Source organism: Carlito syrichta, unplaced genomic scaffold (genome assembly GCF_000164805.1).
Source record: "Carlito syrichta isolate Samal-C Ts95f unplaced genomic scaffold, Tarsius_syrichta-2.0.1 Scaffold4872, whole genome shotgun sequence".
Classification (NCBI taxonomy): domain Eukaryota; kingdom Metazoa; phylum Chordata; class Mammalia; order Primates; family Tarsiidae; genus Carlito; species Carlito syrichta.
In genome coordinates this window covers 27816-54756 of record NW_006948968.1, presented here as the reverse complement: position 1 = coordinate 54756, position 26941 = coordinate 27816, and the positions used below count along the sequence as shown (strand labels likewise).

Below are 26941 nucleotides of genomic sequence, written 5' to 3'. Positions count from 1 at the left end.
TATCCATTCCCTTCCATTAGCTTGCTAGCTATGTGTTTTACTAATATACTCCTTGACTATCAAAGTCAAATATAAATTAGAACCTTTACCCTTCACAGAAAATGTAACAATCTCAGGATACTTTAATTACATATTTCTTACTTCCAATCTGTCTCCCTCTATATACACGTTTACAACATACAAATATATACAATCCTAAAAGTCTTTGTGATTAATGCTTTGTAGTATAAAGTCAACAATCACTCAGAATCATCTACTATGTTGTTCTTCAACTAATCCTTCACCTACAAGTTATCATTTAAATCCACAATCTTCTCACTGGGGAAAAAAATATTTTTAGTGTGATCTGCTGGTTATACTCTCAATTTGAAGTGTCTTTATTTTACTTCTATCTATTTTCACTGAGACAGCATTACAGGACAGCAATTATTTTGCTTTAGCACATTTTAATGTCTTTTGGTTTGAACTGTTTCCAATAAGAAATGAGCTATCATTTTCACTGTTTCTTCTTTGAAGGTGAATGAACTTGTTTTCACTGGTTGCTTCTAAGATTATCTTTGGTTTGGTTTTTAGATTTTTTCTAATAATGTGTTAAGGTACTGCTTTCATTGTAAAGTATGTACCGGTCCTAATTATAGGACATACTAAATTTGTTGTTTAATGTATCTTTGTCACATGTGAAAAACTCTTAGCCACTAGTTACCTTTTTCTCCTTTTGGGACATCAATTATATATATGTCAGACCTTTTTAATGTATCGTTTATGTCTCTTATGCCCTATTCTATATTTTCTATCCTTTTGTTTCTTGGTGGTTTGCTATATTTTCTAAAACTATCCAGATCTAAATCCACCAATGTCTTAATTTCTACTGTTCTAGTTTTCAATTTTAAAATTTCCATCAGGTTTTACTGTTCATTTTCACTGGGGAAGTTTTTAAAACTTAAAACTAAAATTTTGAAATTTTACACTCTGCTAAAGTTTTAAATTTATGAATTGAACATACTAAGTCCGTATCTGATCGCTCCCTTATCCAGTCATATTTAGATTCTGTTTCCTTTATCTGTTGATTCTTTTGTTCTTCCATCACATTGTTTTGTTTGCTCATATGCTGGTTACTTTGAACTGAGTGCCAGACAATGAACATGGATAACCATAGATATAATCTGAGGCTTCAAATGATGATATCTTTCTCTAGAGATTTATGTTGACTTCTGGCAAGCAGTCTGGCTTGGTGTATTAGTAACCCTAGATCACCTTAATCTAATCAGAAACTAAGAAAACGTGATGTGCAAACTTAATTCCTCTTAGGGGAGGTTAGACATATTCTGATTTCTAACTCCTAGGGAGCAGCCCTTAAAGGTATCAACCTAAATTTTTTCTGAGAAGACTCTAAAAATGTTTTTATCCTTAGCTTTATGAGTCTAGGTAGTTCTACTCGCCTTCTCTGTCTCTCAGCCACCTCCTCAGGAACTGGAAGAAACATCTAGAGAAAAGGTAGACCCAAATGGCAGGCTCACTTCTCTAGGTATATACTTTTTCCGTAATCTTGGCCCCATAATTCTTCACAGCCTTGTTATCCTTCCAATGCCTTCAAATAGATAAACACACATACGTGCTGATTCACATATGCACACAAACACATATTTTAAAAATATTTCCATTTTGAGGCAAGGTTGGTTTTTATTAATTGTTCTAATCAGGAGAAGGAATACTTCTTTCTTAAAACTAATTCTTTATTAATTTTATTCATTGTGAATGCATAAAATTTTATACAAAGCTTATAACCTGTCTCACTTTAAGCTGTCTTTTAACCTCAACTCTCATATAGTAAAATACATCAATGTTTTTTATAGTAGAAAGTTTTATATATTCAAAGTATTTCTCTACTTCAAAATCCAGAATATTTTTTAGTATATTCTTTTGTAAAGTGTCTATTCAAATGTTTTATCCATTTATTAACTGGGGTTTGAGAATTTTCAAAAATTTGAGTTCTAAGAGTTTCTTACATATTTTGGAAAGAAATCTTTTGTCAAATGTGTGTGCTGTAAACATTTTCTGTCTATGGCTTGTTTTTACATTTCCTAACTGTATCTTCTAAGGCAAGGTTTTCAATTTTGAGTAAGTCCAGTTAATACATTTTTTGTGTTGCATTTTTGTGTGCTCTATGAAATTGTTATCTTTTCCAAAGTCACAAAAATTTCTCCTATGCTTTTTTCATACTAGCTTTAGTTTTACCTTTAACACACAGATTTTTGATAGGGACTGTACTGACTCCACAGAACAATTGGGGGAGAATTGACATATTAACACTGAGTCTTCAAACCATGAACATGAAATATTCCTCATATTTCCCCATTTATTTAGTCCTTAATTTTTCTTGGCAATGTTTTATAGTTTTTCACGTACACATCTTGCACACATTTTGTTAAATTTATTCTAAGTATTTTAAATTTTTGATGCTATTTTTAGATGATCTAAAAAATTTTTCATTTTCTAAATGTTCATTTCATTTATAATGTACACAAAAATACAACTGATTTTTACATACTGACTTTCAACCTAGTCCTTGATACGTTAGCTTATTTATTCTAGTAACTTTTTCCAGATGTCTTAGAAATTGTTAAATTTATTGGTTCAAGGTGTACGGTAACATCCCTTCTTTCATCTCCAAATAGTGTTAACTTGTGTGTTTTCCTTTTGTCTCTTGATCATACTACCTAGAAGTACATATTAATCTCTTCAACCGACTTGCCCTGTTTTCTACCTTATTCATAGTTACTTTTTACTTGTTGCTTTATTCCTTCTACTTAAGGTTTCATTTGTAGTTCCTTGCCTAGCTCTTTAAAGTCAATGCATACATGATTAATTTCTTGATCTTTCTTCTTTTTCCTTTTCCTTTTCTTTGAGTTGGAGTCTTACTCTGTCGCCTAGGTTGGAGTTCAGTGGCATGCTCGTGGTCACTGCAGCCTTGACCTGCTGGGCTCAGGCAATCCTTCCACCTCAGCCTTCCAAGAAGCTGGAACTATAGACATGCACCACCACAACTGACTAATTTTTTTTATTTATTGTGGAAATGAGGTCTCACCAAGTTGCCTAGGTTGGTGTCGAATCCATGGGCTCAGGCAATGCTCTCACTTTGGTCTCCCAAAGTGCTGGGATTATAGGCATGAGCCACTGCACCCAGTCCTTTCTTCTTTTCTAATATGAACATTTAAAGATGTCAATTCTCTTTTAGGCATTGCTTTAGCTGATTTTCACAGATTTTATTTTGGGGTTTTGATATCATTCAGTTCAAAATGGTTTCAGATTCCATTATTTAGAAATGTGTGATTTAATTTCCAAACGTTTTGTGATTTTCTGTTGTGGGTTTCTAATTTAATTCCTTTGAGACCTAAGAAAGTATTCCGTATGTCAATCCTTTTTAAACTAATCAAGACTTGTTTTATGACTTACTCTATGTTTAGTAGATATTCAACATGTAATTGAAAAGAATATGTATGCTGCCTCTGTCAACTGGAGAGTTCTATAACTGTTGATTAGATCAGGATATTTGATAGTGGTGTTTAAGTGTTCTATATCCTTACTTATTTTCTGTCTACTTGCTCTATCAACCTAACAACTTGTCTACTCAGAAATGAGTATGATCTCCAGCTATACTTTATGGTGTTTTCCATTTCTCCTTTCAGTTTTTTCTTCATGTATTTTCATAGCTCTAATAGTTAAGTACACGATTAGCTAACAATTAAAACCGTTATTCCTTCTTGGCAAACATACACTTTTATCATTATAAAATATGCCTCTTTTTATCTTGTGATAGTCTGTGAACTAGAATATAGTTTGATATTCATATAATACAGTCACTCTAAAATTCTTATGATTAGAGCTTATATATGTTTTGCCATCCTACTTCTAAACTCTGTTTTTGCATTTAAATTGCATTTCTTTTAAATGGATTTGATCTGACTTGTTTCATCACTCTAACCACCGTAGCTTTAAAATTAATGTATTTAGTCCATTTATATTTAATGTAATCATCACTATGGTTACATTTAAACTTACCATCTTGCTATTTATTTTTTATTCCTCCCATCTGTTCTTTGTTCCTTTTTTTCTTTTCCTACTTTCTTTTGAGTTAACTGAGTATTTTTAATTACATGGAATTTCCTTTATTGATGTCCTTTATGTTAAGTGTTTGCTGCACAGCAGAGAATATTCCTGCAAATTTTTTCTTAAAAGGTCTAAATAGTAAATATTTAGATTTCTGGACAACATAGTCTGTCAACTATTCAACTCTGCCACTACTGTGCAAAAGCAGCAAAAGACAATGTGTCAATAAATGGGTATGGTTGTGATCCAAGAAAACTTTATTTACAAAAGCAAACAGCTGGCCCACAGGCCATAGTTTGCTGATCCCAGCCTAGAGTTTACAATATCCATCTTTTTCACAGCACAGGTTAGCTATCAAAATTATGGCACTTCACAAATAGTATAAGAAACAGAACAATTTACTTCCATTCTTCCTTTTCTTGTCACTCGTGTTACTGTCACAAATTTTGATTCTTTGTATATTACAAAATCCATTATACATAGTTATTATTTTAAGTAATAATCTCTTGAAGAACTCTTTAAATAAGAAAAAAGTCCCACATATTTAATATTTTATATTTTTCACTTCTTTGTATAGATCTAAGTTTCTACTTAGTATCCTTTTGCGACATAAAAAACTTCAACATTTCTTACAGGGTAGATTTCCTAGAGACAAATTATCTCAGCTTTTGTTTGTCTAAAAATCTTTTTAATTTGCCTTCATTTTTAAAAATTATTTTCTCAAAACACAGAATTCTAATTTGACAGGTTTTCTTTCACCACTTTGGAGATGCCATTCTACGTCTTCTGTTTTACATGTGTGATAAGAAGTCAGCAGTTATACTTATCTTTGTTCCCCTGTATGTAAATTTATCTTATTTTCTCTGGCTGCTTTTATGATTTTCTCTTTTTCACGTGTTTCCAATAATTTAATCATAATATGCCTTGGCATGGTTTTCTTTGTGTTTACCTTGCTTGAGTTTCATTGAGCTTCTTAGACCATGGATTTAAATTTTTCTTCATATCTAAAAAAATTTGGAGACGTTAACTTTTAAATATTTTTCTCTGCCTTTCCTTCCCCCTTGAACTCCAATTATGTTCTCTCTGTGCTTAGATATGGATAGCGAGTATTGTTTTATCTTCCTTTACTCGAGTTCACTCATGTTGAATTCTACAGTAATAATTTACTCTAAGTTTATCCATTAAAATTTTCACTTCAGAAAATATGGTTTTTAGTCTAGAAGTTCCACTTGGCTCTTTATTAGAATATCTATTCTCTCCTTTTGTATTCCTATCTTTCTTTAATTCTTTGAACACATTAATAATAGTTGTTTTTAAATCTTATCTATCTATCTATCTAGAGACGGTGTCTTGCTATGTTGCCCAGATCAGTCTTAAACTCTTGGCCTTAAATAACCCCAAGTACTGGGACTACAGGTATTAACCATCAGACCCAGAAGTCCTTATCTATTAATGCCTGTAAATACTGGTCCCATTTCTATCTATGTGGTTTTTCTCCAAATTATGGATCACATTTTTCAGTTTCTTCTCATCTAGTAATGTTCTTTGAATGCTGAACATTGTGAATGTCATATTTAGTGTCCTCCTTTAACAAATACTATTGAATTTTTTTCTGACAGGCAACTAATCTATTTGAAAATCATACCTTGTTTTGTTTTTCTGTTAGGACAGGTCGGGAGTATCCTTTACTCTAGGGCTAGATTAGCGCCCTTCTCTTACCATGGCTTGGGATCCCTGTCCCTACCAAGAGTAATTTTGATAGCTGTTCATTTCATAGAGTCCCCAGTAGTTTTTTTTTTATCCAGCAGTTTTCTTGTAGAATATTGCCCTGTGCAGGCACAGGTTAGTATTCCACTAAGATTCAAGGCAATCTCTGTGCAGCTATCTGGCACTCTTTCTAAGCATAGCTCTCTCCTCAAGTTCAGATGCCTCAGTCTTCCTAAATTCTGACCTCTGACTCTTCAACTCAGCAAGATTGCTGTGTACTTCTTGCTCTTCTTGAGATCTCTTTCCCTGTGCCATAAGTCAGAGAAATCACAGAGTGATTTATTTCCCTATTCTAAGATATCAATTCTGCACTTTCTTGTTCTCCAAGTTTCAAAGTTTTCATTTTAGACATTTAATACTTTAATACATCTGGAGCTTTCTGTTGGAAATACAATATGAGACAGAAATTCAATTTCATCTTTTTCCAAATAGACAAATGTTTTTTGTGGTACCATTTATTCAATGGTCTCTACTTTTCCTTACTAATTTGAGATTACATCTCTGCCACAAAACCAAATTTCACATATGTATGGGTCTATTCCTGAGCACCCAATTTTATTCCCCTAGTCAACGTGTCCACCCCTATGCAAATATCACACTCTCAATTACTATAAGTCTTAATATCTTCTAGGTAAATTTATCTTTCTTGCTTACCACCTTTAGGTTGACCCTACTTCTTCTTAGTCCTTATTTTTGCATGTAACAATTTAGGCCCATTGAGTATTGTGAATAATACTGTTGTAATTTGTGTAGGACTCACACTGAATCTACCAATTGATATGGGGAGAACTGACATTTTTATGATATTAAATATTATTGTTCATTAACATGATATAGCTCTCCATTTAAAATCAATCTTTCTTAATATTTCTATAAAGTTTTGATTTTCCTTATATAGGTCTTATAATTCTTTTATTATTCTTTTATATAATTCTTTTATTCTTTTTTTACATTTATTCTGCAATATATGATATTGTCTGATACTATTATTAATAATATCCTCTCATTCTATTTCGGGTAGTCTACTGATAATATAAATAAATGCAAACCACTTTGGTATATTAATATTATATCAAGCCATCCTGCTAAATTCTCCTATCATATCTAGCAATCTATAGTCTCATCCCTTCTAACCATACTGCCAATACGTTAGTACAAGTCACTGTCCCTTCTCAATTGGGTAACTGCAACAACTTCTTATTAGCCTCCCAGACTCTAGTCTTGAACTCCACCCCCAAATTAAAGGTTATTCACTAATTTGTCTATCTCTCTGGACTGAATATTTACTGTTCCTTCAACTTGGATTATTCTTACCATCTCCTCAAGGCTAACTTAACTTCTGCTTTTTCTTTAAATTCCTAATTATTGTCCTGAAATACTACCAAGGCTAGGTTAGCTATTCTTCTTGTGTGTAGAATATCACCTAATTCTCTTATCACCCTAAATTTTTTCTACATGTCTCCAGTTAAACTGTAAACTTTTGATAATAAGCCTTCATCTTAATTTCTGTATACAAAGGAGTACCAAAAAACAAAAAACCGAACAAGAATTATCTTTTGGAGGGCTGGTCCTTTGTAGTACAGGTTTCCCCCACTAGGTGAGTGTTCTAGAAACTCATCGGCATCAGTGTACCAGCTAGTGTTGTGAGAGGTTGTGAGAGGCTACATTCAGCTTCAGTTAATTTTATTTTTTTTGGAGAGTCTTTCAACACATTTGCCCATTTCATAATGTGTAATTTATGAGTGCACCTGCCCACATTATGCTGAGTGTTCAGTAGTTTTTAAAATCAAAAACAGCATGACCCTATGGCCCACCCTCCCTATTCACCTGATCTTACCCTGAGAGACTTTTTTTGTGTTTCTCCAGATGAAAAAGTCCTCAAAGGTAAACATTTTGCTGATGTGGAAGAGGCAAAACCAAAAAGTGACAGAAGCACTAAAAATCATCAAAACTGATGAGTTCAAAAACTGTTCTGAACAGTGGGAAAAGTGTCTCGATAGGTGTACTGCATCAATCGTAGAGTACTTTGAAGGTAACTGAAGTGTTCTTGTAAGAATAAATACATTTCTTATTTTTTTTTTGAGTTGGAGTCTCACTCTGTCGTCCAGACTGGAGTGCAGTGGCCGCTTCCGGCCACCGCAGCCTCCACCTGCTGGGCTCCGACGATCCTTCCGCCTCAGCCTTCCAAGTAGCCAGAATTACAGGCATGTGCTACCACGCCCAGCTGATTTTTTTTTTTTTTGGATTTATTGTAGAGATGAGGTCTCGCTGCCCAGGCGAGTCTCGAACCCACGGGTTCAGGCAATCCACTCACCTCAGCCTCCCAAAGGCGCGGGATTACAGGCTGAGCCACAGAGCCCGGCTCATAATTTTTAATAAATAAATGCTGGGTGTTTTTTGGGGGGTTCTTCATCTTATTCCTAGACTTTACCATAGTCTCTGACATGTGGCAGATAAATATATATTTGTTCAATGAATGTAAGAATACACTTAGTGCTAGAAAGAGCCACTTGAAATCGAATTGTTTTTGCCATTTTGCAGATCTGATAAATAGATAGATCTGATTACAAGTCTTCACAGCTCAAGAAACATTACTTCACCCTACCACTCTTAGAAAGGATGTCCAAAGTACATGATAAATGTTTCATCATAAGAGAAAAAAAAGTTTTCTCATTTTAAACTTATGTTTTGAATAACTATAACCTGTCACATATGACTAAAGAAAAAGGAGATAAAACACACACACACACAAAATAAAAGAGCAACAACCAAATGACAAAACAAAACAAAAAAACCTTACAATTAAAATATCAAAAGTACCAAGATTTTTATTAGGGTGACCAACCAAATTGATATATCTAGGAACACAGGACTTTCAGTGTTAAAAATAGAGAAGACTGCTGGATTCGGTGGCTCAGCCTGTAATCCCAGCACTTTGAGAGGCAGAGGAGAGTGGATTGCCTAAGCCCATGGGTTTGAGACCAGCCCAGGCAACCTGGCGAGACTTCATCTCTACAATAAAATAAAAAATAGCTGGACGTGGTAGTGTGCATTTGTAGTTCTGGCTGCTCAGAAGGCTGAGGTGGAGGGATGGCTAGAGCCTACCAGGTCAACACTGGGGTAGCCATGAGTGTGCGTACCACTGCACTCCAGCGTGGACAAAGGAGTGAGACTTCAACTCAAAAAAAAAAAAAGGAGAAGACTCAGGGAAATCAGGGCAAGTAGATCACCCTAATTTTATTACTAATACAAATATTTATATTTATGTAAAACTCATACTCACATTTTTTTATTTTATAATAAAATATATAAGGCACAGTATATTTTGGACATGTAATTTTTTTCTCGCTCTTTTTGAGTTTTGGTTTTGTTTTTTAGAAATAGAGTCTCATTTTATTTCCCAGGCAGGTATCAAACTCCTGGCCTCAAACTATCCTTCTGCCTTGACCTCCCAAAGCACTGCAATTATAGGCATGAACCACCATGCCCAGTCATGTCATGTTTCTTGAGTCACCCATATTTATATTCAAATCTTAGCACCATATCTTTATTATGGGCAAGTCATCTGGCTTCTTTATGCATGAAAAAAAAAATACTCCCAATAGTGGCAAAAAGCTTTCAGAAATGCTAGAACATATTTTTAAATGCAGAAGTATATGTCCAAGTTCATTTCCATTTATTAAATGCAAGCTAGTTGTAAAATTCTTACCTGTGTTACTTCCTCTACACCGGTCATCTGATATTTCCTCATCCTTTCAAATACTGAATGATCTGCACAGCCCCCCTGTGGACCATATTTATGGGGATAGTCTAAAACACAAAGAAGAAATATCATTACCTTCACATATTTAGGTATAACCAATTATCTTATAAATAAAAAATTAGCTATCATATTAATGAAAGCCATAAATGCTTGTTGAGCACCTATGGAAAAGGCATGCTAGGCATTTTAATTTAAAAAACCTGGCAGGTTCCTAAGTTTTCCCTCAATAAAAATCACTGATCTTTAGCTTTTTGTCATATAGATGATTTGTGAATTCTAAAAATAAACAACAATCACTCATTATTCTGGCCCCATCTCACTACCAATAGACTGCACTGGTCTGTAACAAGAGAGTATCTATATTTCATAAAACCACCTCTGGTCCAACATCTAGCAGGGGTCAAGATAATCCTTCTGCGGCATCAGGAGGAACTCCAGTAGGAATCAAGGGGAATCTCAGAACTTATCCTGTTCTTCGGAGGATATTCCTCCCACCCCTATTTCACTAAGCACTCACAGCTATTCAGACGAGTCTCATAGTGGCTCAGTTTTTACAGCCATGAGACTATACCACTAACTACCCCAACTTATAGGCATTTGCTGCCCCCCAAGTCACTATTGCTCTTATTACCTTATTTTTAGATCATAACTCACTGCTGCCCTCTCTGACACCACTTCATCATAATTCTTAATGATTATCTTTTACATATTGATGATCTTTTTTTCTCCAATGATCTTTTACTACCTTCGCTTCTCATTTCTAAGGGTATACTTCTGAACTAGTCATTACTGCTAACTGAAATCCTTTCATAACATCAACTTCCAGCGTCCTATTTTCTTTCCACCACTTATCTTTTCAGTAGATTCTCTCTAAATCCCAACAATTTTTCAACACCAGTAAGACCTTTCAGTCCACCAATGCTACCACCCCTTGTTCACTGCCTACCACCAGGTGTTGTCTTCCACCCCAACCCCGTTGACTCTCAATCAAACTCTGTTTAACTTCAACTCTCCACCTATACTCCTGAAGCTGAATGAGGCTGAAGAAAACCTGGTTAACTATGACTACTCTCACTCAAAAGTCATGATCTGTAGTACCAAGCAGTTCCTTAATGTCATCTGGCAATTACACTGTATTTCCAGAGTTCATTCTCAATCTTGTTCACCTAGTTAACACCAAGCAGTTCTTGCTTTGCCACAGCAGTATAGGCTGGTCATAAAACTGACCATAGAAGCTAAAACTATGCAACTCAATCTTATTAATCATGGGGGGGGAAATCACAATTGTTCCATGACCTTTAAAATCTTTTGGCAAAACACTGAAACTCTCTTACTATTGGTTATTAATATATAGCGGAATAAAAAAACCATAAAAATAATATTTATTTAGTACACTGTCAATTAAAACACTGGAAACATCAAGAGTTAGAGTATCTGACGAGAATCAGAGTATTTTCTTTGTAAATTGTATTTTGTATATCACAAATTAATGATATAAACTCCTTTAGAAAGCTTGAAATTTAGAATTAAGAAAATTTCCAAGATAACAAATAGAATTTATATGTTTCAAATTCTGTCAGCACAAGACTCTCCCAGCAGAAAAAAAAGGCAGTCAAGCATAAAACTTTTCCCATATACTTTCAAAATTTCTAAAAGAGCCCATTTTCCCTGGTCAACACATTAACTATAAATATGGACAATGACATTTTCTCTCTAAAATTACCGACAATATAATTCTCATTTCTAGAAAAAGCCTTTGTTCAATTAATGAATAAGCCCTCATTGAGATGCTAAATCATAGGATGCACTGTAGTTCCCCTGAAAAGGCCAAACAGCATATTCTTTCACAAAGAATGAGTCATGAGTGTAGACTATTCAGGCTATTTAAAACAAAGATCAGCTTTAGATCTACTGCCTTTCTTCCAGTTCCTCTGTAAGCCAACCTCTTGCTTTTGTTTTGTTGCAGAAGACACAAATATAAATAATACATATATTGTAATACCACTTCAAGCAGGAAATAGCTCTAGTTAACTCTCAATCACCTAACTCCACTGAGGGGGAATATTTATAGTTCAGATTCTATGCCCAACAGAACCAGGCATAAAACACCTACTCTTTGCATCCTCACCAGTAGCAGCAGGGTATCCCGCCCCTCTATGTAACTAGCAGGTCAGGAACTTGACTTCAAGATCCAAGGCCTTGGTTGTGAGAAGACTCAAAACTGGGTGTAATACCCTTCAATAACATGTTATGAATCAGCAAATCTAATTTTAAAAATCCAACTTCTATTATTAAACTTAAAACAGAGTAGCTTCTGTAAACCAAAAATAAAATCTTATGCTTCCATAACCAACTGAACGGTCCCCCATGGGCCAAGGAGACCCCAGAGAAACCTAAAAAACTGAATTTCTGGCCATGAGAGGAAGTTGAACATGCCTTGTTACACGATCTATCTTTTGGATTTTAGTAATAACTGACAAGTATCAATATTAAAATAGAGATCGTAAGACTGACAAAACAGACTCTTGGTAGCAATAAGATACCAAATTCCAACCTGACTCTAATATAGCATCACGTGAGAGACAGCAGACTCTGAAGGGAATAAAAATATTTTACCCCAGAACATATTTCTACAACACCTCACATAATAATATTAGTATGCATAAAAATTGATTTGTTAAAATCTAGAGTATTGTGGGATGGGGTCCTTGGCCATGAAAATTGCCATTTATTCCCAAAGTTGCCAAGATCAACAAAGATTACTCTCCACTGATGAAGAGTAAAAGAAATAGAGACGAAGAGTTTGGAGAGAGGGAAGGACTCTAAATGTACCTACCCTTCTAATTCCAGTGGATAGGAGTACCTTTCTCTCCAGTATTCATTCTCAATCCCATGTCTAATTTGTTTTGGGAAAGTGAAGGATCATGAGAAGAAAAGCACAGTGTGACTGTCCCTAGGAAGAAGCCTAAGAGGCTTAAGGTGGTCATTCTTTCCGCATGCACTTACAACACTATCTCTCAGGAAACAAAGATGAGGAGCAAGGTTAGGCATGTCACTCCTTACCTTTGGTTGTTAGAAAGAAAGGGTTAGTGTTGGCACCACAGGATTATGAGAGTTAGGTCAATAGGAGAAATGTTGCTTTATTGTTCTGATCAATTACAAACAGAATTATATAAGGACAGAACTTTTGACTATTCATCACTGTACCAATAGTATCTAAAAATGACATGTATAGATTAAGTACCCAAATAATGTTAATTAACCAGTCATTAAACATGTACAACTTGTAACTTGGAATGGAAACTCGTAATACACTGAATTAAAGTGACCATTATTGAGCCGGGCATGGTAGCTCACACCTGTAATTCCAGCACTTTAAGAAGCTAAGGCAGGAGGATTGCTAGAAACCAGGTACAAGGCCACCCTGGACAACATAGTAAGACTCCATCTCTACAAAAAATAAAAAACCAAATCAAACAAAACAAAGTGCTAGTCAATATCTACTAAATAAAATTCAGAAGCTAATGGGGTGCCCAATTAGATATGTCCCAATGTCCATTAACAGGCAAATATATAAACAAATTACGGTAGCCATACAATGGACTATTACTACTCATCAACAAAAAGAAATGAATTTTTTAACACATATAACATGAATGAATCTCAAAATATTATGCTGAGCTAAAGTCAGATTTTCTTAAAGAATACATAATGTAAGCCAGGCTCAGTGGTTCAGCCTGTAATCCCGCGCCTTTGAGAGGCTGAGGTGAATGGATTGCCTGAGCCCGCGGGTTCGAGACCTGCCTGGGCAGCGAGACCTCATCTCTACAATAAATCAAAAAATCAGCCGGGTGTGGTAGCGCATGCCTGTAATTCTGGTTACTCAGAAGGTTGAAGCGAAAGGATCGCCGGAGCCCAGCAGGTCGAGGCTGCGGTGGCCGGGAGCGGCCACTGCACTCCAGCCTGGGCGATAGAGTGAGACTCCAACTCAAAAAAAAAAAAGAATACATAATGTATAATTACATTTACAAAACATTTTAGAAAACGCAACTAATCTACCTATTAGTGCCTGAGGAAAGGGGAGTGGGAAGGAAAGAAGAATTACACTGAAAAAAAAGGAAGCTTTTGGGGGGTGATAGATATGTTCACTATCTTGATTGTTGTAATAGTTTCATAGATGTAACCATGTCAAAATTATCAAATTATACACTTTACATATGAGCAGTTTATTGTGTATCAATGTTTTCTCAAGCTGTTAAAAACGTAATACAAACTAGAGAGATGGAACAACCAAACACAATGTGTAAACCTTCACTAAATCCTGTATTTAAAAAAAAATTGTGGCCAGGAGCAGTGAGTCAAGTCTGTAATTCCAGTGCTCTGGGAGGCTGAGGTAAATGGATTGCCCGAGCCCACGGGTTCAAGAACAGCCTAAGCAACTTGGCAAAACCTCATCTCTACAATAAACCAAAAAAAAAAAAAAAAAATTAGCTGGGTATGGTAGCATGCGCTTGGTACTTGGAAGGCTGAGGCAGAAGAACTGCCTGAGTGCAACAAGTCAACACTGGGGTGGCTGTGAGCATGCCACTGCACTCCAACCAACTCAAAAAAACCAAATTGCAATATTTTTGTGAAGAAATTGAGAAAATATGTCTGTAGACTGTATATTAAGACATTATTAAATCAATACTAAAATAGGTATAAGAGTATAAACTTGTATAACCTTCTCAGAGAGTAACCTGGCGATACATGTCAAAATTTAAATGTCTGACAATACTACATCTACCTAGAATATTAATTTTAAGGAAATAATCATACAAACGTTGAGAAGAAAAATACACACAATAATGTTAAATGAACAATTTTTTTTTTTTTGAGTTGGAGTCTCTGTCGCCCAGACTGGAGTACAGTAGCCGTTCCCGGCCACTGCAGCCTCGACCTGCTGGGCTCCGGCGATCCCTCCGCCTCAGCCTTCCAAGTAGCCGGAATTACAGGCATGTGCTACCACGCCCGGCTGATTTTTTTGATTTATTGTAGAGATGAGGTCTCGCTGCCCAGGCGGGTCTCGAACCCGCAGGCTCAGGCAATCCACTCACCTCAGCCTCCCAAAGGCGCGGGATTACAGGCTGACCACCGAGCCTGTCAACTGCAACAATTTTTAACAGTAAAAAAGAAAATAATCTATATGCCGATTAATTGGTGGGCTGGTAAATAATATATTCACTAATAAAACAATGGCCCAATATAAGGCCATTTAAAGGAAAAATGTAGACCTATATTTATTGAAATTTAAAATGTTATGTGAGACCTGAGGGGCAAGTCAAAAACGTTAATGGTAGCAAATACATTTTATCTTCTACTTAATTTACATATAAGAACAGGTATTTTATATAGTCATTTGGTAATCAGCACAAACAAAACTATTTCTACCTTTAAAGGAAAAGCAGTTTAGAACCACTAACTTTTAGAAGAGATAAGAAATATTAGTGCTGTGGTCTAACACTCTCATTTTATACCTGGAGAAAATGAGACCCAGAAAAACTAAGTTACCTGTATAAGGCTACAAAACTATTCAATGCATCATGTTGATTTTAATTCTATTTCCTTGCTCACATATATGCCATGCCTCAGTTCTCTCACACACTACCTCTCATGCTTTCTCCCTACCATGTTTACCACTAACTTGCATGATCTTGAGCAAACGAATTAAACTCTGAAACAATTTCAATTAGTTGATCTACAAGGCTCCCTTTAAACCCATGATTCTAAGACTCTAGTAGCTAAAACTAATAAAATCCAAATTATGAATTCCTAATGTTCAAATATAAGACAGTCAAATTATTATGGAGATTATCTAATCTATAAATTTATAAACCACAAACAAAGTTTAACATTTTACAGTAAATCAGACCTACAATGTAGAGGCCAGAAATCAATCTTTGAATTATGCTATAATAGTTGTGAAAGGCTGAGTTTTAGCTCCATTTATCCTTAGGACACTTATACACATACTCCACATGCTATTGCTTCTAGTTTTTCTATAATTTACCATTCATAAAAGTTGAACCCAAAATAGAAACTTACTCCACTTTTCATTAGTGAATATGGCAAACTTTCTGCAAAATCAATAATAATACCAAAAATGAAGAAGCCTTATCTTTCTCCTAACTTCTTTTACAATCTTCACTGTAATTGTCTCTATTGTCATTAAGTCCTTTGCCTTTCTGCAGCCTTTGAGCTTTTCTCTCCTAATTTAGAATATAATAGAAGAAAACACTGGAGAGAAAGGAAGCCAACAAACATGAATCCTTGTCACGAAAACATATTGCAAAAGTTTTAAAATCTTCTGGGCTTTGGTCTGCTTTCTTTAAACTTAGGGTGTTGAATTCTAATGCCTTTTGTAATACCAAAAGTATGGAATTGCTTATTCAATCTCTTTGTAAAATACTTCAAACACTGCAAAAGAAAATCAAGAAGGGATAGTTCTCAAAAGAAAAAAACAAAAATTTCAAATATAATTTTACTTGTTAGGATAAGCTTCAAAATCGTTTTACAACATAAAAGTTTTCTGATTTTTACATAATCATATATTTCTGACAGCCACTGCAAATGAGAGCCAAATGGGCCCTGGGCAACTCTGCCTCACTGGGTGACTCTGTGCCTTACTGAAGAAAAACAAACACGGATAAAGGAAAACCTAAGAAGCTGAGAGGCAAAATGTCATCACATGCGTTCTTTGCGTAAACTTGCCAAAAGAAGCACAAGAAGCAGCACTCAGATTTTGTTTTAGTCAACTTCTCAGAACTTTCTAAGAAGTGCTCGGAGAGGTGGAAAACTGTCTGCTAAAGAGAAAGGAAATCTGAAGACACAGCAAAGGGAAACAAGGCTAGATATGAAAGAGAAATGAAAACCTATGTCCCTTCTAAATGGGAAACAGAGATGTTCAAGGATCCCAATGCACCCAAGAGGCCGCCTTCAGCCACTTTCTTATTGTGTTCTGAGTATCACTCAAAAAACAAAGGAAGCCAGGCTCGTGGCTCAGCCTGTAATCCTGCGCCTTGGGAGGCTGAGGTGAGTGGATTGCCCGAGTCCGCAGGTTCAAGATCCACCTGGGCAAATTTGTAAGACATCATCTCTACAATAAATCAAAAAATCAGCCGGGTGTGGTAGCGCACACCTGTAGTTCCAGCTACTTGGAAGGCTGAGGTGGAAGGATTGCCGGAGCCCAGCAGGTCGAGGCTGCGGTGGCCGGGAGCAGCCACTGCACTCCAGTCTGGGAAACAGAGTGAGACTCCAACTCACACACACACACACACACACACACAAAAAAGGAGAACATCCTGGCTTTTCCACTGGTGATGTTTTAAAGGAAATGGGAGAGACGTGGAATAACACTGCTGTAGATGACAAGCAGCCAGGCTTATGAAAAGAAGGTCACATGGGGAGACACCTCTTATCAACAAGGGTGCCTGAATGAAGCATATTTGTATACCTAACCCTTAACTGTACCCCACAATATCATAATAAAAAATATTGATTAAAAAAAAAAGAAAAGAAGGTTGCTAAGCTAAAGAAAAACTACAAAAAGGATTTTGCTGCATACCAAGCTAAACTAAAGGAAGGTCTAAGGCAGCAAAAAAAGAAATCATCAAGTCTGAAAAAAGTACGAAAAAAAAGGAAGACGTTGAGGAAGATAAAGAAGAGGAAGATGACAGTGATTAATAAGTTGATTCTGGTGCAGTTTTTCCCCTCTCTATAAAGTTATTTAACCCTTTTATATACAACTCACTTCTTTAAAGAAAAAAGCTGAAATGTAATGGTGTTTAAGATTTGTTTTTAAACAGAAGTGTCTTTTTTTTGTATAGTTAACATACTACCTAATGTGTCTTTAGATATAGTACTGACCTGGTGGTATTTTCAAAGCTACTAACCTTGCCTGGTATAGTATGGAGGTTGTACATTGGCATGGAAATCTAAAGCAGCTTCTTATTGGTGCAGAGCACAAATTAATTACATATAGGAATGGTAGTTTTTTTCATCTTGTCTCTGATGCAGCTTACACAAAATAATTGTTCTTTTATCTGAATAATACTATAATTGAAAAAAGTTACACTTGTTTTGTTAACATTTACTTCAAAGTAAATATAGTTTTTTATTAAAAATAAAATGATCTTATATTTCTGAAATGATTCATTATATTTCATTGTAGCTGAAATATTTTTATATTTATATTTTAAGATAAAAATACACATGAATATACACATTTACATGCATACATATATGACAATCACTCAGAAAAGGCCTTGATTTAAAATATTCTCAAATTTCATTCCATTTATATAAATAAAATAAAGTTTCTAACCACCTAATATAAAAGGGTTAGGTATATTTTCTCCAAATTCTGCCAAACAGAATTAAGCCCCTCACTGTCTCCTGTTATCTGATTCTTTAAAAGTTTACAATTTAGTATCATATATTTCTAAGTAAATATTATTTCAAAGATAATTGCCATATTTCGTGGCCTTTTCAATTTTTCTGCTTTTGTCTGTCAGTTGTTTCGAAAAATTACTTTATATTTCACTAGAGATTAACTCAGAAAAAGAACAAAGTCAACTATACCTCTAAATTTTTATAATTATTTCAGATACTGTCACTGTGCTTAAATAAGTTCAGTATTTAAGATCAATGCTAAGTAAAACATATAAATTAAAACATGCAGTAGAGCAATTAACCAATACTCTTGTATACACTGTGGGAGTTCTGAAGTCATATAATCAGAGCCATCAACTTTTCCAATTGTATACCAAAGCTGTCACAACTCAAAATGCACAAGCAGATTTCCAAGCTCTAGATTAGACTTAAGTATGGCCAGAACATTTTTAAAGGCAGTATTCAGAATTTCCAGTTATTTGCAAATGACATTATCTGATAATATCAGATATGAACAATGTTAGCTATCATCAACATTTATCAATCTTGAATCCTTTCTTCCTTCTTTTCTTCCTTCCTTTTGTCCTTCCCTCCCACTAAAAGTGACATAAAAAGAGCTGTTAGCCTTAGCAACTGTGACAAAACTAATTTGTGGCAACAGTTTCAAAAACACAGTATGGAACTAATTGACTTTTTCTGTGCTCAAAGTAATATCCTAAAGTTTCCATAAACGAGGAGGCTTCTACATAAATAATGAGGCCTTCACCCTGAAATGGTAAAATGAAGTTTAGCAATTTCAATTTTTCAGAACAAGAAATAAGAAACCTTCTCATTGAAGCACAAGAGAAAGAAGAGAAAGTATAGTTTCGGCTAACACACATACTGAAATTAAGGGTGGCCCATTACTATGAAGCACAGGCAAATTCAAGCTCTCTGGGTTTTTCTATACCACTACAGGAAAATAAACAATAAATTTGAAATTAAAAGAATAAAGCCAAATATACTTACATGGCAACTTTACATATTTACTTAAAGTATTTTTTAAAGACAGAGGTTAAGTGTTTCTACAGAAGTATAGCATGGAAAAATTACTCAGACCTTTGCCTCCTGGATAGGTAATAAACAAAAAGGGTGCAAAAGAATTATTACACATAATAATTCCAAATGATCACAGTCAGATACTCCTAAAACCTGTGTATGTTAATAAGATTACTATTACAGTTTATGAAACAGTATTTTTTCCCAGTTTTGTTAAAATAAACTGTGCTAAGGGTGAAAGAATTAAGTGGTATTCTTACCTTGTCATAACTGTTCACACTTGTATTTCCTAGGAGTGTTTTTACTGCCTAAGTACAGAATTGAACAAGTGTGAATTTTTAAGTTGATAACTATACATAGTTATCACTATCACATCTAACTTGGTATCAAAGCATCTAGAGAAGTTATTAAATATTTTCACTGAAAAATGTCTCTGTGTTCTGGTTCAGTCTCAGAAGTCATTCCCCAAGTTTCTCAAGAATAGCAATATTATTTTCCACAGTAGCTTTATACATTTATGACAACAGTTGCCAAAACAGCACTAAGAAGAGGGCAGTCGAATTCGAACAGAATCCCATATCGTGTGCCTCTCCTATTACTTGCGTCTAATAAAGATAACACATACAGAGATACCAAATTCACTTAAAAACATACACTGTGATATTAACAAGCATACAGCACCTTAGCTGTGAAAATAAATTATTACACCTAAAAAATTATATGAAAATAATAATATACATTAAAGGACATTCTTTAATGGATTTGGCTATAAACAGCAATAGATACAAATGTATGGAAAGCTTAACATTTCAGAAAAGCCTCAAAAGTTTTTGAAGCAAAGGCAGTGAGAATACACAGCGTCTTCTTCCAGAAGAGCACAAGGTAAAGAACACACGGTCCACAATCAGGTGGCATAAGTTTTCCAAGCCTTAGTTTCCTCGTGTGTAAAGTGGAGATAATATGTATGCCTATATCTCATAAGGTTATTGTGAGAATCATTAATTAAACAATGCAAGTAAAGAACATCATATATGCCGGGCTCAGTGTCTCAGCCTGTAATTCCGCGCATTTCAGAGGCTGAGGTGAGTGGATTGCCTGAGCCCACGGGTTCGAGACCAGCCTGGGCAGTGAGACCTCATCTCTACAATAAATCAAAAACTCAGCCAGGTGTGGTAGCGCATGCCTGTAATTCCGGCTACTTGGAAGGCTGAGGCGGAAGGATCGCCGGAGCCCAGCAGGTTGAGGCTTCGGTGGCCGGGAGCGGCCACTGCACTCCAGTCTGGGTGACAGAGTGAGACTCCAACTCAAAAAAAAAAAAAAGAACATCATACAGTGCCAGGTGCATAGTAGGCCACAGTAATTACTTTTACTGAACTACTGCTAGAACCTTTGATATTCTGCACAGACAGCTTAAAGGGTCAATTAAAAGTAAATTCATTGCCTGGGCAAGGTGGCTTATGCCTGTAATCTTAGCACTTTGGGAGGCTAAGGCGGGAGGATCACTTGAGCCCAGCAATTTGAGACCAGCATAGGCAACACAGCAAGACAAAAAATTTCTTGAAATTTTTCAACAAAAAAGTTTTTTAAATTTTTTTAAAAAATTTTTAATTTAGCCAAATATGTTGTCCCAGCTACTAAGGAGGCGGAGTAAGAAGGATCACCTGAGCCTAAGAGGAAGGACGAAGTTGCAGTGAGTGGGCCACTGCATTCCAGCCTGGGCAACAGAGTGAGACTCTGATTCAAAAAAAAAGTAAATGTATCTATCCATCCTCTAGAATAGAAGTACATACGCTATAGTTTGCAGGAAATGAGTCCCGCCACTATTTTTGTTTGGTGTGCGAACTAAGGATGGATTTTACATTTTTAAATGCTTTTTAAAAAAAATTTAATGGTATCTTGTGTCATATGAAAATTATATAAAATTCAAACTTAAGTAGCTACAATGTTTTACTGAAAACAGTCATGTTCATTTATTTATGTCTTTTTTTTTTCTCTATCTCTGAGACAGGGTCTCATTCCGTCATCCAGGCTGCTGTGCAGTGGCGCAATCATGGGTTACTGTAACCTTGACCTCCCGGATTCATGTGATCCTCCCGCCTCTGTCTCCCAAGTAGCTGGGACTACAGGTGTGTACCACCATAAAATAAGAAAAACACTTATTTCTTTTGTAGAAATAGGGTCTTGCCATGTTGCCCAGGTGTTCTCGCACTACTGGCCTCAAGTGAACCTACTGCCTTAGCCTCTCCAAGTGCTAGGATTACAGAAGCGAGCCACCCTACCCAGTCTCTCATTTATGGAGGACTCCCCAAAAAAGGAATTTATTTACATAAAATTGTGCATTTATTCCTACATGTTTAAACTTCAGTCACCTTTAAAGTACTCTCCATTTGATGCAATATACCTATCAAAGATGCTTCTTCTATGGCTCAAAATAGTTTTTGAACTTGTCAATTTTGATGCCTATTAATGCTTCTGGTGTTTTTTTGTTTCACCTCTTCCACATCAGCAAAAAGTTTCCCTTTGAGGACTTTTTCATTCAGGGAAACAAACAAAAAAAAAAGACACTTGAGGTGAGAAGCATTGAATAAGAAGGGTGGGGCACTGGGATCATGTCATTTTTTAGTAAAAAAGTAAACACTAAACATGGTATGGGCAGATGCATTATCATGATGGAAGAACCAGTCACCTGTTTGCTACAACTTGGGACACTTCTTCTGCAAATCATATCACAACCTTCTCAAAACTTCCAGATAAAATCTTTTGTTGACCATCTGATCTGGAGGAACAAATTCCAAGTATACTACAAGGGGCCTGCCCCCCAAATGACAATTTCAGGTTTTTTTCAGAGGGATCCAAAATGGCTGGATTTTGTGTGACTATGGCTGCTTTTGTGTGACAGTGGCAGAACTGAGTGGCTGGAACAAAACTAATAGGTCCCTCAAGGTCAAAAAATATTCACTATCTGTTCCTTTATAGAAAGTATGCTAAACCTGGTCTAGAATCTAGAATACAGTAACTACTCAGAAACTAAAAGGTCAACACATGGGTGCTTTCTTTTCTTAAACCATGATTCATTTGACAGATTTTCAAATAGTTTCAAGAGCAACTGTGGTAAACATTAAGATTACAAACTCTGCTTAAGAGAATTCCCTCCCATATTCCCACCCTCATCATATTACTACATTTCCAATTACCTGAGAAGATATAAACACAATCACTTTAAATATTACTACTGTTAAGTTCTAATATCACTATTGATATTTAATAATAAAAAGAACATAAAAAAATGCTTCCTTACATGAGTATCATATGTACTTAAACAAGTATAATATAAGAGCCAAATTCAATGGTAAAGTTAAATGCCAAAAAGAATCGAAAACTAAGTCACATCTAATGTCATTGATCCTCCAAGCTAACTTACCATCTTTGGGGGAAAAAAAAGGTTGACATAAATTAAGATTTTTGGAAGAACTTTAAATATTGTAAGATGCAACATGGGAAAAATACAATTATAAGAATGAAATAAAAGTGGGGAAAAAAAAGAGCAGTAGATAACAAAAGAAGGAAAACAAGAGAGAAAAGGCTAATAACAGAAATCATACCGAGCAGAACAAATACGATAGAGGGCACTGATGGGAAGTGTAAAGCAAAGGAGAAAGTATGATTACAATATGACAGAAAGGAAAAGATAATCTGTCAAATTACTCTTTCCCTCTCCTTCCTTCCCCAAAAGATCTTCTTTGATTTTGAGAAAACATTCTAGAAAAATAAACCAAGATTTTATTAAGTATTTATGAGGAATCTGCTGCACAGATAAATTATACTTGGAATTAGTAAGAGAAACAGAAACTGTATTTAAATACCTTCATACCCTGATAGGGAAGGTCAATCTGCAAAAAAGGATAAATTACTGAGAAAATTACAAAGCAAGACACAAAGCAGGGTAGATAAAAATTCTGTCAGCAGAAAGGAAGACAAAGGAACTCATATTCCTACTTATAAAGGACTGTAGCTTGGAGCTTGAAGAGAAACATAGAGTTTGAAATACAAGGAAGTGAAACTGGAAAAGGAATCAAATAAGGATGAGTGAAAATACAGGCAAGTAGCTAAAATCATAAATGCATCCTACCTAGAAAACTTATGCTAGTTTTCATAGCAATCCAGCAGCAGGGATAACAAGCAATTGGACAGACTGAAGCACAAAAACGGTCAGAGCTGATGAAGCCAAAAGCCAAAATGGTTAAAACTCATCAGTATATTACCAGGGATGAGAATGAAATTATTGACAATACATTTCTGTCTGTAAAAAGGAAAATGAGTCCAGGAAGAAGCTGCCAAGATAGGAAAGTAGACAAAAAATGAGAGACTAGTCTAATTACAGTCAGAAAAAAAAATATGAGTACTCAAGAGTCTGAGTAAATTAGAGGAATGCATTTCTGTGGTATTTCAATGACGTTTTCCCAATGACTGGATAACTATGAACATACTGGCAACAGAATTAAATGGTGAAGTCTTAATACATTTTTTATTCCTCAACCACAGAAAAAGAACTTTCCCAACAAATTACCATCATATAAAGATGATCTTAGAGGACAAAACCAACAGTAAGCCGGGACTCTTGAGGTCAAGTCATTACTTTAAGATTCCAAGAGGGAAAATTCAAAGGATTTGGAAATTACAAAAATATTCCTTAAACACTACACAAATATGGACACTGAAATTTACATAATGATGCTGTTCTACCATCAGTAGGCCACAAAGAAAGGCAGTAGCACTGAACAGACAGACCGATGTCAAAGTATAGGCTTTCCAGTTAGTCAGATTTGGTTTACTCATAGTTCAAATATAATTAGTTGTATCATATCAACAAAATAGAACTGGCATGGATTGACAAGGAAATTGCCTTATTACAAAGATCAACTTTCTAGTGAAAATGATTTTCTAGTCTGACTTGCTTAGTAAAGAAAACAGCTCAGACTTCATTTGTCTCCACGTAGTTTTAATTATTCACAAGCCTGTTGCAAAAGGCTACTTGGTAAAATTCAGGTACTTACTAATATCATCTTCATGATAAATTACGGAGTGAAATGGCAGAGTTCGGTCTTTAATATATCGCTCTGCTGGCTCAACATAAAATGTACCACCACGAGTCTGAATGAATCCTTCAAATCTTCCATCAATAACAGACCCATGGCTAAAACTTCCTTCTTCACCTATTAATGAAAGCAACAAATTCTTGAATATGTGATTTGCACATGAATGTTAAATTCATTTTCCTTTATATTTTAATCTTGAAAACAAAATTACTATGGAAAATAATTTTCACATAAACTGTATCCAGCGATTTGAGATGTGAACGGCAACAAGTATTTAGTTAAAACATACGTAATTACTAACAAAAATGAAAAATAGAACATCTGTCTTGTTAATCATCTTCCTAGCACAGTGCCTAGCATGCATATAGTAGTCATCAATAAGTAATTGTTAAATTAACTCAAACTTAGATGAAGCAAGCAGACCCACTGATAAAATACACACTTTCCAAATAAAGATTCCAAAGTATCTTTTGAAAGTTTTCTTTAATTACCGTAAGAAACAAAAGCTCCTTTCCCACCTGGTATATTGTCCATGAGTCTTTTGGCTTCCATGTTACATTTAGATTGTATAAATACAGTTTTAAATAAGAAAGTGTCTAATATTTCAGAAGTAATTTGAATAAAAGTATACCAACAATCCTTTTGAAGATATTAGACAAAGATTTATAATATTATCACTTTTATACTTCTCTAATGAAAGAAAATAATAGGAAAAAAAGAGTACTTTTGATTCTTAATATAATAACAAAGAAAATGACATGAAGGGTGGGAAGCAGAAGGAGAGGGCTTTAGAACCTTAAAATTTACCATTAAAATTCTCTCATTAAAATAAAAATTTCTGAGTTGTATAATAATAGTAATCAGTTGGCTTTGAATTAATCATAAACTGAAGAGAAGAGCCCAAGACACTGGTATTGTAAGTGACAAGAGTTTTTAGCTGCAAACTCATTTACAGTCATATATTTTTCTTGGACACTACTTAGCAACAAAGGGCAGAGACCTTTGTTGAGCAAGAAAATGATTTTTATAAAAATTAGAACACTATAATCTGACAGTAAAAATCGAGACTGGTGGATAAATATTTTCCTTTCCCAGAATTATAAGAATACAAAAAGTTAAAAGGATTAAATAATTAGGTTTAGTCTACAAGTGAGAAATTTTAAGTCTAGAAAGGTCTCATTTATGCAGGGCACGGTGACTCACACCTATAATCCCAGCACTTTAGGAGACCAAGGAAAGAGGACTGCTTGAGCCCAGGAGTTAGAGACCAGCCTAGACAACATAGCAAGATCCTCTCTGTATAAAATAAAAATAAAAATAAAATGAATAAATGTCTCATTTATCTGGCACAATCAAAAAATAAGGAGCATTTCTTTAACACTTAATTTTTCATTATGTTATAATATACATTTCAGTAGAAATCTAATATGCAGAAATGAAATTTCAAAGTATAACTCTGTCATAACTGAGAATCATCTTGAGCATTTATGAATGTACAGTTATAACACAATGAAATTTTGCCCCTCTCCAATACCCATAGAAGACTAAAGTTTTTAGCTGGTTTTATGTCTTCTATAAGTGTTCTGTTCTTCCCACACCACTGGTGGATATAACTTTTTATTGGATTAAGTGGTGCCACCTATGTCCTCCAATACACCAGTAAGAGAAATTTGTTAGAATTGTGAACAAAAGCAAATAGATCCTAAGAAAGGAAGGCCCTGGGAGGATTTTCCTATGAATGTCCTTCTCATATTATTTTTGACAGTTAAGATTATCTTTACAGTTTCCTTTTAGATTTTTCCTGTTTTCTTAAAAACAGCAAAGTTACTGTTAATTTCTTGCTTGGAAAATCAGAAAATTGTAGAAGTTACTAAAATTTTTTGAAAAATCTGTTTGAAGGTACTGAAAAAGTCAAAATGTTATACCATTCAGAAGCCAGACAGTATATAATTCACTATTAAGCATATATGTAAAGACAGGTCCAAAGATTGCATCATTTTTCTAAGACCATTCCCCTTCATGATTAATTCAATCTCCCCTGATCTTTTACCACCTTTTCTGAAATATATGCTTACACTTCAAAATATGTATTTCTTTGTGTGAAAAAAATTAAAGAAAAGGTACTGTTAAGGTTCAACTTACCATAAATATGTCCAGTGTAAATATGAGAGGTATCATAATCAAGTACATTATTTGATGTTTCTACTTTAAATTCGTCACTGAAAAGGGACGTGTCCCTCTTCATTCGTAGGTTGAAATGTCTGTAAAATGAAATGGGAAGGGGAAAAAACTGAAATTTAAAGGATCCAAGTTTTAACCAATTATTTTTTATTTTTAAAAAAGTCTGCAAAATGTGGACTGTGTCATACAATTTGTCTATTTGGGAAATACAGTGACCAAAATTTTCTTACAAAAAATCTGCTATAAAAGTTCACCTAGTAGTTGTGGTATGACCCTAAATTATATAATCAATAACTGGTATTAAAATAAATACTTACAAGCTGGTTCCTACATGGTAAAATAAGATCATTCAAACAGTACTAAGTTACTTGGAGATAAAAACACACTTCCTGACCCAATTACTAATATTCATCATTACCTGTCTTTCCTCTCTAGTAATTCTGCAGTTGTGCCATTGTGCCATTTTCCTCTACTTTCCACAAGTCAAGAAAAGACATAGAAAAGTGGCGTCTATATTAGAAATTTACATCTCTTCTAAGAAAGCATGTGGGTATGCTCT

General features: G+C 34.9%; 1 protein-coding gene across 1 annotated transcript in view; it reads right to left on the bottom strand.

Annotated features, from left to right (window-relative positions):
• Nucleotides 1-26458, bottom strand: part of ADAM10 (ADAM metallopeptidase domain 10) — an 81405-nt gene extending 54947 nt beyond the window's left edge. The window contains exons 1-3 of the mRNA XM_008048036.1: nucleotides 26344-26458; nucleotides 24160-24318; nucleotides 9584-9684 (exon numbers count right to left, since the gene is read on the bottom strand). Coding sequence (XP_008046227.1) covers nucleotides 9584-9684; nucleotides 24160-24318; nucleotides 26344-26446 — 363 coding nt within the window. The 5' untranslated portion in view covers nucleotides 26447-26458. The remainder of the gene's footprint in view (nucleotides 1-9583; nucleotides 9685-24159; nucleotides 24319-26343) is intronic.
• Between the last annotated feature and the right edge of the window lie 483 nt (nucleotides 26459-26941).